This window comes from Nannospalax galili, unplaced genomic scaffold, assembly GCF_000622305.1.
Source record: "Nannospalax galili isolate Female #2095 unplaced genomic scaffold, S.galili_v1.0 scaffold666, whole genome shotgun sequence".
In the NCBI taxonomy this organism is placed as follows: domain Eukaryota; kingdom Metazoa; phylum Chordata; class Mammalia; order Rodentia; family Spalacidae; genus Nannospalax; species Nannospalax galili.
This window is the reverse complement of record NW_008356473.1, coordinates 1,825,858-1,841,719: the sequence shown is the minus strand read 5'-3', so window position 1 is coordinate 1,841,719 and position 15,862 is coordinate 1,825,858. Positions and strand designations below refer to the sequence as shown.

Genomic DNA, 15,862 nt, shown 5'->3' with positions numbered 1-15,862 from the left:
TTGCTATTTGCTATGTAGACCAGGCTGGCCTTGAACTCACAGAGATCTGCCTGCCTCTGCCTCCTGAGTGCTGGGAGTAAAGGTGTGCTCCATCACGCCCAGCTAGCTCTGTTCCCCACCTCCCCTCTGTTTTTTTTTTTTATATGAGCTAGGCATTATTTATCTGTCTTCTCTCTCTCCCTGTCTTATCCTCCCTCCATGCCCTCCCCATTTAAACTTTTCCCATTTCTCCCTTGATAATTCCTGTCTGCTATGGTCCCACCTCTCTTGAGCTCCTTCTTCCCCTTTAGCCCCATAGTTCCTTGTTTAGCCCTCCTTCTCCCCCTCCAATTTAACTACCCCCATTTTACACATTTCTCCCTTAGTAACACCTGTCTCCTACAGATTTTTGTTTTCTTAAAACTTATAGTTCTGTTTCTCCTTTTAAGCTTTTGAGGTTTATTTAGAAAAAGTATGATATTGGCATACTGATCAATAACAGTAAGAAATTAATTAATTACTTTTACATTTTCTAGTGAAGACCAAGACCCATTCTGAGTTTGCATAGTATGTTAGATTAGCTCAAAATTGTTCTTAGCATTCCCTTAGCCTTTAAAAAAATATTTTATTATTTTTATTTTATGTGTATGAGTGTTATGCCTGCATGTAGATAAGCGCGCCCATGTCATGCAATGTGTGCGGAGGACAGAAGAGGCTGTCGGATCCCCTGGAACTGGAGTTACAGGCAGTTGTTAGCTGCCGTATGGATGCTGGGGTTTGAACCCGGCTCTTCTACAAGAACAGTCAGTGTTCTTAACCACTGAGCCATCTCTCCAGCCCCCTCCCTTAGCCTTTTAAGGGCAAAGAGGCCCTAGCACTATCCCACTGCATTTGTCATGTTAGTTATTTGAATCTCTCTCTCTCTCTCTGTGTGTGTGTGTGTGTGTGTGTGTGTGTGTGTGTGTGTGTGTGTATTTATCTACGGTGCAAGTGTAGAAGTCAGAGGACAACATTCAGGTGTCAGTTCTGCCCTTCACCTTGTTCAAACAAAGGTCTCTTGTTTTATCTGCTGCCATGCTGTACAACTCAGGCTAGTTGGCCCATGAGCTTCTGAGCAAGTCTCCTTTCTCTACCTCCCTTTTCACTGTAGGAGTGCTGGGATTACAGATGCATACCACCATATCCTTTTTATATAGGTTCTGGGGATCAAACTCAGGTCATCAGATTTGCACAGCTAGTGCTTTTACCTGCTGAGCTATCTGCTGGACCCAAGATTGGTTGTGTACTCTCATTTTATCTTTGTTCATCTTGCTGTTATTGTTTTTAAGAACTACATTTTTGTGGGGCTAGACAGATGGCTCAGTGGTTAAGAGCCCTAGCTACTCTTGCAGAGGACCTGGGTTTGGTTCCCAGCACCTACATGGCAGCTAACAACCATCTGTCACTCCAGTTCCAGGGGATCCTATGACCTCTTCTGACCTCTGCAGGCATTGCATGGCACAGGTGCACCTACATACATGCAGGCATTACACTCATACACTAAAATAAAATAACTGCTGAGCCATCTCTCCAGCCCCCCACCACTTCTACTTTTTAAAAATATTTTATTATTTTTATTATATATATGAGTGTATTGCCTGCGTGTAGGTAGGTGCACCCGTCATGCAATGCCCATGGGCTCAGATCCCTTGGAACTGGAGTTACAGATCGTTGTTAGCTGCCATGTGGGTGCTGGGAATTGAACTCAGTTCCTCTGCAAGAGCAGCCAGTGCTCCTAATCCCTGAGCCATCTCTCCAGTCCCCACTTCTGCTTTCTTCTGTTTTTAAAGCTGCCTTTGCATGGCATATCTTCTATCCATTTATTTTAAAATTACCCATGTCACTGTTTTTTGATTGTTGATTTGTTGTTCTGTTGGTCCTGCTTGGATTGAACTCAGGGTCCCCTGAGTGCCAGGCAGGCCCTCTGTCACTGTACTATCTCCCAACCCCTATGTCATGTTCTTGAAGTAGACTTTTTGTGATCAGCACATTGGTTGGTTGTATTGTTTTGTTGATGTTTTAGCCATTCTATCTGTTTCAATTGACATACTTAGAATAACTACATACATTGCAATAGCTGTTGTATAAGCTTACCATTCATTACAAGCACACACCTCTTGGCATCAGTATGTGATAATTATATGTAGGGTATTACCAGAGGATATATTTTGGGCAGGGTATCACTAGGAAATTTTGCCATTGTATGAACATCATGAAGTGTATTTGCACAAATGCAGAAAGCAGTAATGTCTCTAGGTGATATAATCTTATAGGACCACTGTTGAGCATTCAGTCTGACATGGGATGAAATGTCACCATGCTATATGTGTCCTGCCTTTGATTCCTCTCTTTAGCTTACCTTTCTGTGGATTTTGCAAACTTCCTAAGAACTTTGTCTTATTTATAGTGTTTCCATATACATCAATTTGTATACATTTCTTAGTAGTCTTTCTAGGCATTAGAATAAGCATCTATAACTTACCACAGTCTATCGATACCTGTGTTTTGCCACTTCAAGTGTAGAGACCTTATAATCACTTAGGTGTCGTTACTCTTCCCACATTTTAAAAATATTTTTAAGTTTTATTTTGATTTTATGTGCATGAGTGTTTCGCCTGGCCTGCATGTATATAAGTGCACCAGTGCATGAAATGCCCACAGAGGCCAGAAGCGGACTTGGGATCCCCTGGAACTGGAGTTATGGATGGTTGTTAACTGCTGTGTGGGTGCTGGGAACTGAACCTAGGTCCTCTGCAAGAGCAGCTAGTTCTCTTAGCCACTGAACCATCTCTGCAGCTGTCTTCTCACATTTAAAAGAATATTTTATTGTTTTTATTTTGTGTGTATAATTTTATTTGTGTGTATGCCTACATGTATGTAGGGACACCTATGTCATGCAATGCCCTTGGAGGTCAGAAGAGGGTGCTGTTGTTATTCATCATGTAGGTGCTGGATTCAACCTGAGTCAGTGTTCTTAACCGCTGCGCCATCTCTCCAGCTCCCCTTCCCACATTTTAAATGTAACTGTTTTAAGTACCACAGCAGATAGAATTATAACTTTTTTGCTTCAACCATCAAATACAATTTTAAAACTATTTCAGAGATATATGGTGAGTAAAACAGTCAGCTGTATTTACCTCTAATTGTAATCATTCTGATAATCTTTCCTTTTCAAAGCTCCATTCCTTCTTATCTTTCCTCTTTAGAGAACTTCCTTTAGCCACTTTTTTTTTGTCTTTTTTGAGACAGGGTCTCCCTGTAGCCACAGCTGTCCTGGAACTCACTATGTAGACCAGGCTGGCCTTGAACTCACAGAGGTCCGCCTGCCTCTGCCTCCCGAGTGCTGGGATTAAAGGTGTGCGCCACCACACCCAGCTTCCTTTAGCCGTTTTTAAGGTTAGGTTTAAGTTTCCCTTTTTCTTTGGATGTCTTTATCTCCCCTCATTCCTACAGGATTACTTTTCAGGACATACAATTTATGAGTGACATTTCTTTTCTTTCCTTACTTGAAAAGTGTCATGCCACTTCTTTCTGGTTTCCATGTTCCCACATGAGAGGTCTGCTATCCTTCAAGTCAGGGTTCCCCTGTGAGGAATGTTCTTTGGATGTTTTCCAGACTTTGTTTTTGTCTTTAGGTTTTAGAAGTTTATGATGTGTCTTCACATGTTTTGGGGGGTTTTAAATATTTTATTTATTATTTTTACGTGTATGAATGTATTGCCTGCATGTATGTAAGTGCACCCATGTCGTGCAATTCCCATGGAAGTCAGAAGATGGTGTCATATCCCCCTGAAACTGGAGTTACAAATAGTTGTTAGCGGCCACGTGGGTGCTGGGATTCGAACACCAGTCTTCTGCAAGAATTGCCAGTGCTCTTAATCACTGAGTCATCTCTCCAGCAGCTCCTCCCTCCCCCGTTTGTTTGTTTTTTAAATAGGGGCTCATTGTAGCCCAGGATGTTCTGATACTCACTGTGTACACTAGGCTGGTCTTGAATGTGGAGCAGTCCTCAGTCCTCCTACTTCAACCTCCTTAGTGCTAAGAGTACAGGTATGCACCATCAGGCCTGGCCATGATTTGCTTATTTCTTGAATCTTTTTGTCTTTTGTCAAATTGGGGGTGAGGTGATTCAGCTATTATTTCTTTGAGTACACTTTTTTAATGTATTAATTTTTATTTTGTATGTGTGTTTTGCCTGCATGTATATAGGTATGCCATGTGCATGCAATACCCAAAGAGGCCAGAAGAGGGCATCAGATCCCCTGGAATTGGAGTTATGGACAGCTGTTGGTTACCAAAGGGGTTCTGGGAATAGAACCCAGGTCCTCTGCAAAAGTAGCTAGTGCTCTCAAATGTTGAGCCATCTTTCCAGCCTCCTTTGAGCACTCTTCTAATTCCACTCTTTCTCTTTTCCTTGTGGAATTCCAAAAGTATAAAGTTAGATTTCTGGTATTGTCCCATAGGACTCTACTCATTTTTATTATTTTTTGACATTTATTTATTGTGTGTGTATGTGCATGCTGGGTGTGGGGGAATCACATACGTTGGAGGACAGAGGACAATATGCAGGAGTTGGTTCCCTCCTTCAACTGTGTGGGTTCCAAGAATCAAACTCAGGTTGTCAAGCTCAACATCACATGCCTTTTACCCAATAAGCCATCTTGCTGTCCCCTTCCCTATTCATCTTCAAAATATTCCATTTCTATTAGGTAAATTATACTCATTTGCTCTCAAGTTCATTGATTCTGTCTTCTATCACCGAACTGAGCCCATCCAGTGAGTTTTAAATGTTTGGTTGTTGTATTTTAATAGTCTATATTTTGCATATTAAAAAATTATTGTATTTATGTATTTGCACACATGTGTGCATGCCCATGCGCTTATGTGCATATGGAGGCCAGAGGCCTATGTCAAGTGTCTTCTTCTGTCACTTCCCACCTTTTTTTTTTCCTTTTTGGTCTTTTTGAAACAGCATCTCCCTGTAGCCACAGCTGGCTTGAAACTCAGTATGTAGACCAGGCTGACCTCCTGTCACAGAGATTTGCCTGCCTCTGCCTCCCAAGTGCTGGGATCAAAGGCATGCGCCTGGCACCACCTTATTTTTTGAGACAAGATCTCTCCCTGAACCTGGAGTTCCCCAATTCAGTGGCCAGCAAGGCCCAAGGATCTGTCTCTGCCTCCCCAGCACTAGGATTACAGGTGTGCATTGCCACACCTGGCTTTTTTACATGGGTACTAAGACTCTGAACTCAGTCCTTATGCTTACGCAGCAAGTGCTTTAACAACTTAGCCATCTCTCCAGGCCCTGCATGCCTATTTATAGCTTTTTTCCCCAACATTTTCTGTGTTTTCATGTGTCTTATGATAATCTGCAATAACTTATTCAGTTTCATGATGGCTGCTTTAAAACCCTGTCAGATCATTCCCACACCCAATTTATTGTCCTTTCTCATGCTTATTTCAGTTGCCCTCGTTCTTGGTTATGACAAGACATGTTTAGGCCAACAATAAAGGTTGTTGCTATTGTCCCAACTACAAAGGTAAATAGCATTGTCACTTCTAACTGCAAGTCCAAAGGGCTCCCTCAGTAATTCACTTGAAGGCCTCCCAGCCTCACCAGAAGCTATTATACTCTTGACTGTGGTCCATATTGAAAGCTTCCACTACTCTCTTCTCTGCAGTCAGAGCTCCTAACATCAATTCCTGATAATACAAAGTATTTCCAATGAAGAACACTTTCTTGAGCTTTAGTGTCAAAGTTTTTGCTGGGGCTCCAGTCATAATTGATCAAACGCCCACACAGTTGATCTCAGCCTCTAGGTCAGCTGACACTGTAACCCCAAATCCCAACCCCAAATGGGTATCGTTGATCTTTCTGGCATTGTCAGTCATCACCCTTAGACTATTTGGTGTGACCCACCCAACCCTAAACAAAGGCATTCCTATGAGGAAGGACATAGGTTACCTTCTAGTTACAGAGGGCAAAGACCAGACCTTCCTGTGGGCAAGGCCAATTTTCTTTTCTACATGGCAAGTGACATTTTAGTTTTGGATATTTTAATATTACAAGATTCTGAGTCTCGTTTAGTAATTTTCATTGGAATCTCCCTATTGAGATAAATCTCAATAGCCATTCGAGCTGGTCATTCAGCTTCACAGACATTTCCATGGCAACAGTGAGGCGCTGACTCTCACACAACCTTGTCACACATGAGTTGGGTGGAAGTTCAGCTCCCTCCCTAACCCTGCCAATACTTTCTCAGGAAAAGCTGGGTCACTGGCTCCTAATGTCTCATCCTCTTCAAGTAGAGGGCATAAGATCAGCTCACCACAGAGCCCCAGAATCACCAGAGGATGAGTGTGTGCGAGCAGCTGAGTGCCAGACAGCAGCCTCACCTCTCATCACATGTTCTGTTTCAAGACGCTGGCTGGGGTAGAAGTTCAGCTTACCTCTGGAGTCACTGATGGGGGGGGTTACAAACATGACACCAGCTTCTGTGTAATAGGAGAGTCATGTTGGAAGCCTCTCATGCAAGCTTCCCTTCTGAAACCACAATTCCTGTGGGGCGCTTAGCCCTGGCTTTTTGATTGGTGTTTGGCTAGAGTAAAGGAAGTACTGCCAAAGAGTCTTATTACCAGGGCTTCTTCGTTCTCAATTTCCCCCCGATTACTCAAGGTTAGCTTTCTTGCCCGACTTCCCCAGAACAGAACTCTATTGCTTTTGCTCCTTTAATTTCTAAGGAAATTAAACCACTCCTTGATTTAATTTCACATGATTGTGAAATGCAGAAACAAGGAGGAATGGACCACTTTTGGATGCCTCTGGAATGATGATCAGAAGACTGGCATTTCAGGAAACATTTTTCCAGTGAGAGCTGTCCAATGTGGTGGCATTTCTGCTGTGAAAATGAGATTTGGCCCTGAGGCTTCACTAGAGCATGGACTGCACTTCAGAATCACCAGAGGGCCTTTTGTATCATCTGCTCAAACCCACACATTGATTTAACTCAGTGTGGCTTGGACGCTGAGATTTTTTTAACTCCCCAGGTGATTCTAACACACAGTTTTAAGGACTAGCAGATACAAATTAGGTGTCTCTGAGCAATATATTGAGCACCTGCTCCAGGCTAAGCCCAAGCCTTGATGCATCACCATTGATGCAGAGTCGGACAAGACATGGCCTCAGTCCTTTCTACCAGAGATGGGAAGATGACCAAAGCCAAGGCAAGACATATCCAAGGTCACAGCAATGTAAAGGGATACAAGAGAGGAAGCTTCCTGCCTGGGCAAGCCAGGAAGCACAGTCTGGGGAACAAACAGGTGAAGGACACGTGGAGCTGGGATGGTAGTGAAGGATGACCTGACTCTGAGGAACAGCATGATGGTCACCTGGCAATGTCAGATTGTCCCGTGAATGTCAAGTAAAGTCTTCATTTGATTGTAAACATTGATAGCACATTACATGCACTGTTCTGAACAATTGTTTGATATGTCTATTAGAATCATTTGGAGAACTTTTCAAACACCAATTCCTTGTTTCCCAGACCTAGTAAGTCACAGCCTGGGCAGAAAAGGAAGTCCATTTGGGTTTGGGTTCTGTTCTTGTTTTTGGTACTACCTCCTTAGCTGATTTACACTCCCCTGTTCCCCATTTAAATAAGCAGAGGGAGGCTGATTTGCTGATTTGTGGTTTAAATATTTCCACCATGGCTATTAATGGTTTATTCCTGAATGTGCAACTGTCAGCTCTCGCCAACCATCAAGAGAGGCTCCATAGGGCTGGAAAGATGGCTCAGTGGTTAAGAGCACTGGCTGTTCTTGCAAAGGACCTGAGTTTGGTTCCCAGCACCCACATGGCAGCTAACAACTGTCTGTAACTAACTCCAGTTCTAGGGGATCTGATGCCTTCTTCTGACTTCTGTGGGCATTGCATGATATGGTACACTTACATATATACAGGGAATGCACATAAAATATTTTTAAAAAGCTGAATGTGGTGGCACATGCCTTTAGTCCCAGCACTCAAGAAGCAGAGGCAGGTGGATCTCTGTGAGTTCAAGGCCAGCCTGGTCTACATAGTGAGTTCAGGTCAGCTGGGACTACAGGGAGAGCCTGTCTCAGAAAGACAAAAAATTTTTTTTTTAAAGAACAGTTCTGGAGAGATGGCTCAGTGGTTAAGAACACTGGCTGTTCTTGCAGAAGAACTGGGTTTGAATCCCAGCACCCATATGGCAGCTAACAACTGTCTGTAACTCCAGTGCCAGGGGATCTGACAGCCTCTTCTGACCTCTGCAGGCAATGCATGGCACAGGTGCACTTACCTACACACAGGCAATGCACACATATACATTAAAAAAAAAACAGTTCCAGCATGTGACAGACCAGATCTCTACATTTACTTCCCCACTGGTTAAGGGTAATCATTACATTTCAGGAGAAAACATCCACCAAACATAAGTCTTTCTTTTTTAATAAGGTGGGGAGGTATGTTCACATGAGTACAGGTGCCGTTGGAGGCCGTGCTGGATAGCTTTAATGTCAACTTGACTCACCTGGGTTAAGGGAGCCTCAGCTGGGGAACTGCCTTCATTGGACTTGCCTGTGGCCATGTCTGTGGGGCATCTTCTTGATTGTTGTGTGGGAGGGCCCAGCCCACTGTGGGTGGTGCCACCCCTGGGCAGATGGGCATGTGTTGCATAAGAAAGCAGGCTGAGCACAGGCAAGGGGAGCAAGCCAGTAAGCAGTGTTCCTCCATGGCCTGTGCTCTAGCTCCTGCCTCCAGGTTCCCGCCCTGAGTTCCTACCTTGGGCTCCCTGATGAACTGTAACCTGGGAGATGTAAGCCAAATAAACCTTTTCCTCCCCAAGCTGGTATTGGTCAGTGTTTTGTCATAGCAATGAAGAAACAGACTAGGACAGAGGCCCAATATGGGTGCTGGGAACTGAACACAGATCTTCTGCAAGAGCAATATGTTCTCTGAACTGGTGAGTCATTTCTCCAGCCCCTAAACAAAAATTCTTAATGACTTGTAATTAAGTTGACATTTTTTAAAAATTTACTATTTTATGTGTATTGAGTGTAATGCCTGCATATAGGTGGGTGCACAGGGGTTATGCAATGTCCATGGAGGTCAGAAGAGGGCTTCAAATCTCCTGGAACTGGAGTTACAGATGGCTGTTAGCTGCCATGTGGGTGCTGGAAATCAAACCTGGGTCCTCTGCAAGAGCAGCCAGAGCTCTTAACCACTGAGCCATCTCTCCAGCCCTGATTTCTTAAAAACACCTTTTATAAGCTGGGCATGGTGGTGCACATCTTTAATCCCAGAATGGCAGAGAGGCACCTGAGTTTGATGCCAGCCTGTTCTATATAGTGAGTTTCAAGCCAGGCAGATATACATAGTGAGACCCTGTTCTTGGGGGTGGGGGGAACAAACAGCAACAAAAACCCAAATAACACTCGGATGCTTGGTATTATTTGGTGAGAGAGCAGGCAGCCTGGACAGCCAGCGAGGTTTCTTGCCATGTCTAAGCAGTAGGACTTCACCACTTGATGTCACTCTAATATTTGCAAACGACTCTGGAAACCTCATGCAAGATACTGGATACGTGTCTCCTTTGCTAAAACATTGGCATTAACTGTGAAGCTTGAAGATGACTATGAAATTTTATACCATTTTTTCTCATATTTTTAAAGAGAGATTGGCAATTTATCAAAAGGAAGAATCAAAAAGGGCACTTTAGAATCTCAAAACCTTTAGCATTGGATTATTAGGCAGATGAACTTAAATTCTTAACCCCATTAACCCTCCCTGTTTTGGCTTTTCCTCAAGGCCAGAGCAGCTCCAGCTCCACCCCAGAAGCAGTCCCCATCCATCAACTGGAAGTTAATCCCATAATTATAGCCATTCCCCTCTTGGCTTGGGGCTCAAAGAGCAATGTGCAGTGCCAGTAAAATCAGGTTTTGAACCTGGAGAGGTGGAAGCAGGATGTCACATGCTAAGCTCTGAGGTGGTCACCCTAATGAATTGGGGGAAAGATCAGCCATGGGAGTTTCCTTCCTCACTCCCCAACCCCACCTCTCCTCACCCAGCAGAGCCAAAGGTGCCGCTATATTCAAACTCAACTTGTTACCACCTTTCCTATCAGATTAGACCAAGAACTCCAGATGAAACATGACCATCACACATTAAACTTTTATGTGAAATTCTGTAAAGGTATAGAGTGGCCAGGGCGGCGACTCTCCAGCCCTCGCCTATGGGGCCCGCCCCTTAGCACTTGCAGTAGATGGCCGCACAGCCCCGCTCTTCAAACTCTTCCTTGCTGACCCAGAGCTGCTGGAAGGCCTGCAAAGAAGCCAGGATGGAGCCGCCGGTCCACACCGATGTCTTCCTCTCGGGAGCAGCCGCCACTGTGGGGTTGTCCCCGGGACACAGGAGGCTCAGCTCCCTCTGGAAGCGCTCGGGGAAGCCGTCCAGCATGGTACAGCCGCCGCACAGCAGCACGTTGGCAGCCATCTCCTCCTTGAAGCCTGTGTTTTGGCAGCGGCCCAGGCAGGCGGCTGTGAGCTCGGGGAGCCCTGGCTGGGTGCAGCCCACCAGGGAGGGCTGGAAGAGCATCTCGGAGCAGCGGACGCGCTCCTGGCCGATGGTGATGACCTTGCCATCGGGGAGCTCGTAGTCCACGCGCAGCTCCTCCAGGCCCAGAGCGAGCTCCTCCTCCGGCAGCAGTGCCGCATAGCAGCAGTTTTTCTTAATGTGTTCTACGATGTGCAGGTGGTCATCCGAGAACTTGTGGCCCGCCTCATTGAGCAGCTGCAGGAGGTAGTTGGTGAGGTCGCAGCCGGCGTAATCGGCGTGGCTCGGCAGGCCAGGCAGCACATTACCCTCGGAGATGGGTACCACGTGTGAAACGCCGTGCCCGCTCTCCACCACCAGCCCCGAGGTCTTGCCGTATGAGTAGATGGATAGCAACGCCTGGGAGGTCACATGCATGGCGGGAATGCAGAAGGTCTCGAACAGGAGCTCGGCATACTTCTCCCGGTTGCTGATGGGGCTGAGCGGAGGGTCGGAGACCAGCACCGCGTGCTCCTCTGGGAGGATCTTCATGGCCGTGTGGAAGATGTACTCCCAGATGTTCTGGACGCAGTCCCAGTCCACCACGACTCCATGCTTCAGCGGGTTCACCAGCTTCAGGGAAGCCTCCATGTTGAGCAGTTCGTGGCCCACATAGGTCTCCTTGAACGTGTCTCCGGTGTCCGCGGCCATCTCCGCACTGCGCTTGCCCACAGTGGAGGAGATAAAGTAGGTAGGCCTCGGCTCTCCGGCGTAGCCGCACTTGCAGTACTGGGAGCCCAGGTCAATGACCAGCGCCTTGATCTTACGTACTTTTTTAGGCTTCGCCTTCAGTTGAGTGGTGGAACCTGTGTCCTGGATGCCAGCCTCAGGACCTGGCAGTGTGCCCGCCTCTCCAGGGTCATCCTGAGCTGTGCCCATGGGCATGGGACTAGGGCTCTTTGTCGCCATCTGCCTTCCTTCACCTTACATCCACATCCCAGAGCTCCTAGGGAGAAATGAAAGCCCACCTCCAGCGGTCCCTTGGCAACCGCTTAGGGCTGTGATGTCACCAGGACTGGTCCATTCAAACGATAAGAAGGGGGAGAGGGCTTGGTCCCCACTCCCCAACCAGGTAATTGTTTGCTTCGGGGCCAGAGCAAGTGACCCCCAGTTTTGGAACCCAAACATACTGAGCTGGGAGTTTCTGCTCCCTCTCCTTACATCCCCTGGCCTAACTATTCCCAGTCACTCACTGCACACCTTTCATTTTCCTGTCCTTGGCAGTGATTAATTTGTGTCCCTACCCTACAGTAAGTCAAGCACCGAACCAGGTACATCATGTATGGTATTTTGCAGAATCCCAGAGGCTAAGCAAGAACTCAGTAGCAGTTCAGAATTCACTTGAGTGCCCAAGAGCAAACAGCTTGTGGTTGTACTTTAACGGAAGTTCATCCAACACAAGGCCTACCTAAATAAAGGCCTTGAAGGCCTCAAAAGTACCTTCCTCCCAATGGCTGCTTTCATTAAAATCACAAAGCTCATGAACTTTTCCCCTTCCATACCACTAGGCCCAAAGCATTCCGTAATAACGCTGCCATCCTTCAGCCCATTTCTACTCACATCTAACGCCAGGAGGATCTACAGCTACCTTCTTGAAGGAACCCACCACTGTAGTGACTGTCATTTACAAAGCACACACAGCTGAGGGCAAGGTCTAAGATTGGATTTGGGGTGGCCTAAGTGTGGCAGATATTGGCACCAGTGTGTCAGGCTGAAGAGATCACCAAGGAGCCAAATGTTAGGTGTCCAGGTGTGACCAGAATATGTACCAGGGAGGAGCCTTGGCTACTCTGGCCAACAATCTTTGGGGAAGCTATGCACCCGAGTTTTACTACTGAATCTCACTAGTGGGACTTAATAGGGTCTAATTCCACTGCTATGAATGAAGTACAAATATATGCCTCAAAATTATTCCTCTAAGGTCACCTAAGTGTCATAGAAAAGTGAGACAGAAAAGCTTGGAAATCACCACAGCAGCAGTGATCCTGTTAAAAACTAAGTCAGATGGGGACAACCTGTTCAAAATTCTCTAGTGCTTTCTAGCCCTGCATACCCAGAGCCAGAGGCCCTAGGCCCATGGGTCCGCCTCGGCACACCTCCTATGCCCCAGTCTTATTTCTCACATCCCATTTATTTTTCCAGGCTCTTTCCACTGGCCACATTGGTCTTCTGTGGAATCTCACTTGGGGTCAGCACACGTCTGTAAGAAGCCAGTCCTATCTGTTTGCTTTTCCGAATTTTTGCTGCGCTGACTCAGCCTTACTGTGCACTGCAACATGTAAGTGAACAAGCATGGCTGGAGTTATTCTACCACAGGCCAGAGTCTGGCTGCATTCTGATGGCCCCTGCTGTAACTCACCAGCTATGTGACTTAGTCCTCTGTGCCTGTTGTTCCCTCCACACACACCTAGCTCTCTCACCTCCTCCAGGTCTTTACATAACTGCTCCCAGCTTTGGGAACCCTGCCTAGGCCACATCAGCAACGCCACCCTGCCAATCTTGTCTCTGCTCTTTAAACACTTTCTAAACCACATCTTTTGTTCAACACGCGTTTTGTGCCGTCCCCCAATGCCATGCCCATCAACCAAAATATAAACCAGATAAGGACAGAGTATTGTCCTTTTCCCTATGGTATTCCCAGCTGCCCAGCACATCACAGGCACTCAACAAGTACTGATTGAATAAGTCAAGGTTATCACAAAATTTAGGGGGTATTAATAAAGGAGCCATTTCAAAAATAATATCCCAAGTATACCCTAACACAGGACGTAAGTTCCCAATATCCAGGAACCCCTGGTCACTGGATTATGTCACAATTGGTGATGTCATCACTGGGCAAATTCTCAAGCTGTCCACTGATTTAGGCCTTTCAGGCCTTGTAGCCAGCAGGACTGGGAACTTCCTGAGAGCAGCATGGCTCTGGACAGCATGTGGGCTCCACAGGCAGCAGACATAGGAGATGGGCCTGCCAAGAAAGCCAATGACCAGGCTTCCCTGCAGACACAGGCCCTCCAGACTGCCTCCCTAAAGGATGGCCCTGCAAAGCGGGCACTGTGGGTCCGCCGAGACACTACCAAGTCAGAAAAGTCTGTGAAATCAAGCGAGTCAAAGGTCAGGTCCAAGCTGAAGGTGACCAAAGCAGTGGTTGTGGACCTTGGCACTGGCTTCTGTAAATGTGGTTTTGCTGGCCTGCCAAAGCCCACCCACAAGATCTCAACAATAGTGGGTAAGCCCTACATGGAGACAGCCAAGACCGGGGATAATCGCAAAGAGACATTCGTGGGGTATGAGCTCCTCAACCCAGAGATTCATCTCAAGCTTGTCAACCCCCTGCGACATGGCATCATTGTAGACTGGGATACAGTGCAGGATATCTGGGAGTACCTCTTCCGACAGGAGATGAAGATTGCCCCAGAGGAGCATGCAGTCTTGGTTTCAGACCCACCTCTGAGCCCACACACCAACAGGGAAAAGTACGCCGAGATGCTGTTTGAAACCTTCAACACCCCAGCGATGCATATAGCCTATCAGTCCCGTCTGTCTATGTACTCTTATGGGCGGACCTCCGGCCTGGTGGTGGAGGTTGGCCATGGTGTGTCCTATGTGGTCCCCATCTACGAGGGTTATCCTTTGCCTAGCATCACGGGGAGGCTGGACTATGCAGGCTCTGACCTGACAGCCTACTTAATGAGCCTGATGAACAGCTCAGGGAAATATCTCACGGAGGACCAGATCAACATTGTGGAGGACATCAAGACGAAATGCTGCTTCGTAGCCCTGGACCCCATTGAAGAGAAGAAAGTCTCTCACTTTGAACATGAGATCCAGTACATTCTGCCTGATGGGAAAGAGATCCTCCTGGGCCAAGAAAGGTTCCTCTGCTCAGAGATGTTCTTCAAGCCGTCTCTGATCAAGTCCATGCAGCTGGGTCTCCACACCCAGACCATGTCCTGCCTCAACAAGTGTGACATCGCACTCAAACGAGACCTCATGGGGAATATCCTGCTCTGTGGGGGCAGTACTATGCTCAGGGGTTTCCCTAACCGTCTGCAGAAGGAACTGAGCAGCATGTGTCCCAACGACACTCCACAGGTAAACGTGCTGCCCGAGAGAGACACCACAGTGTGGACTGGTGGCTCTATCCTGGCCTCACTTCAGGGCTTCCAACCACTGTGGGTCCACCGCTTTGAGTATGAGGAACACGGGCCTTTCTTCCTCTACAGAAAGTGCTTCTGAACTGAAGAGGCACAGTCACTGTGGTGGCAATAAGTCAGCTTTGCTGGGCAAGTGCCCATCTTACACACATGGCATGTCCATTCTTGTAGCATTAAACACCCTCATGTCCCCTTCAGTGTGTTTATTTCCTGACAAAGAGCCACAGGGATGCAGCATCTCCTAAAATGATACATTTGCCCAAACAAAAGTGAGGGTGTGCAGGGGGGGATACAGAGAAACAGACATGCACTATGTTGACTGCTCTAATGCTTTTTGGGGGAAGAAACTAGCTCTAATGTTATTCTGCTTCCCACTTTAGGAACTACTGTTGTTAAAACTGGCTTGGAAGGGAAAGTACAATAAGATTAGGGTAAAAGCTATTGGCTGACACAAGAAGCCCCCTTTCCATAAGCCCTCACACAATAATGCTGAGTCCAACCTCCCACAAAGCAGCAGCGTACGTCACTTTGCAGCAAACTCTGAAGGCTTAGAGATTGCTGCTGATCATAATCTGGCCTATTTTAACTATACCTTTGATTCCCAGTTACCTATGTCTCATTACCTGTTTATATTAAGCAATTTCGATGACTGGCACTGAAGATGTAGCATATTATGAGCAAAGTACATGTTTGCATCCTAGGAGGGTGGCTCCTAAGAGAACGAGGGCTATAGGGATTCCCCCTTTTAATAACAGGTAAGATTTCTCTGGTTATCAGTACTGAGGTCAAGGATGAGAGCCACATCATCCTCGAGGTACTTCAAGTAACTGTCCATTTCCTGACTGGGGACTCCATTGACCTACGGAATATACAGTTGGGAGTTTGGAGTGGGCCAGAGTGGAGGCTGATGACTTGGGTTTGTGGGAGGGCTACCCTAGGCTGGGCATCTGAATCCAGCTGAGGAACCGAAAGGAATATATAACCTTCAGGATCCAGGAAAGCTCTTCAGGGCCCATAAATTATCTGATATTCCTGTAAGGAGTATGTAATTGGGAGCACAGCAAATCAGAAAAGCTTT

The 15,862-nt window shown here is 46.6% G+C and overlaps 2 protein-coding genes across 2 annotated transcripts; one reads left to right on the top strand and one right to left on the bottom strand.

Moving 5' to 3' along the window:
- Positions 1-10,198: 10,198 nt before the first annotated feature.
- Actl7b (actin like 7B) lies at positions 10,199-12,301 on the bottom strand. Its single transcript, XM_008854651.2, has one exon. The coding sequence runs from the start codon at positions 11,537-11,539 to the stop codon at positions 10,286-10,288; it is 1,254 nt and encodes a 417-aa protein (XP_008852873.1). The 5' UTR covers positions 11,540-12,301; the 3' UTR covers positions 10,199-10,285.
- Actl7a (actin like 7A) lies at positions 12,297-14,926 on the top strand. Its single transcript, XM_008854650.2, has one exon. The coding sequence runs from the start codon at positions 13,544-13,546 to the stop codon at positions 14,864-14,866; it is 1,323 nt and encodes a 440-aa protein (XP_008852872.1). The 5' UTR covers positions 12,297-13,543; the 3' UTR covers positions 14,867-14,926.
- Positions 14,927-15,862: the final 936 nt, after the last annotated feature.

What these genes read in the sequence shown, in the direction of transcription:
- Actl7b (XM_008854651.2), bottom strand. Translation starts at nt 11,539, where the DNA reads ATGGCGACAAAGAGCCCTAGTCCCATGCCCATGGGCACAGCTCAGGAT.
- Actl7a (XM_008854650.2), top strand. Translation starts at nt 13,544, where the DNA reads ATGGCTCTGGACAGCATGTGGGCTCCACAGGCAGCAGACATAGGAGAT.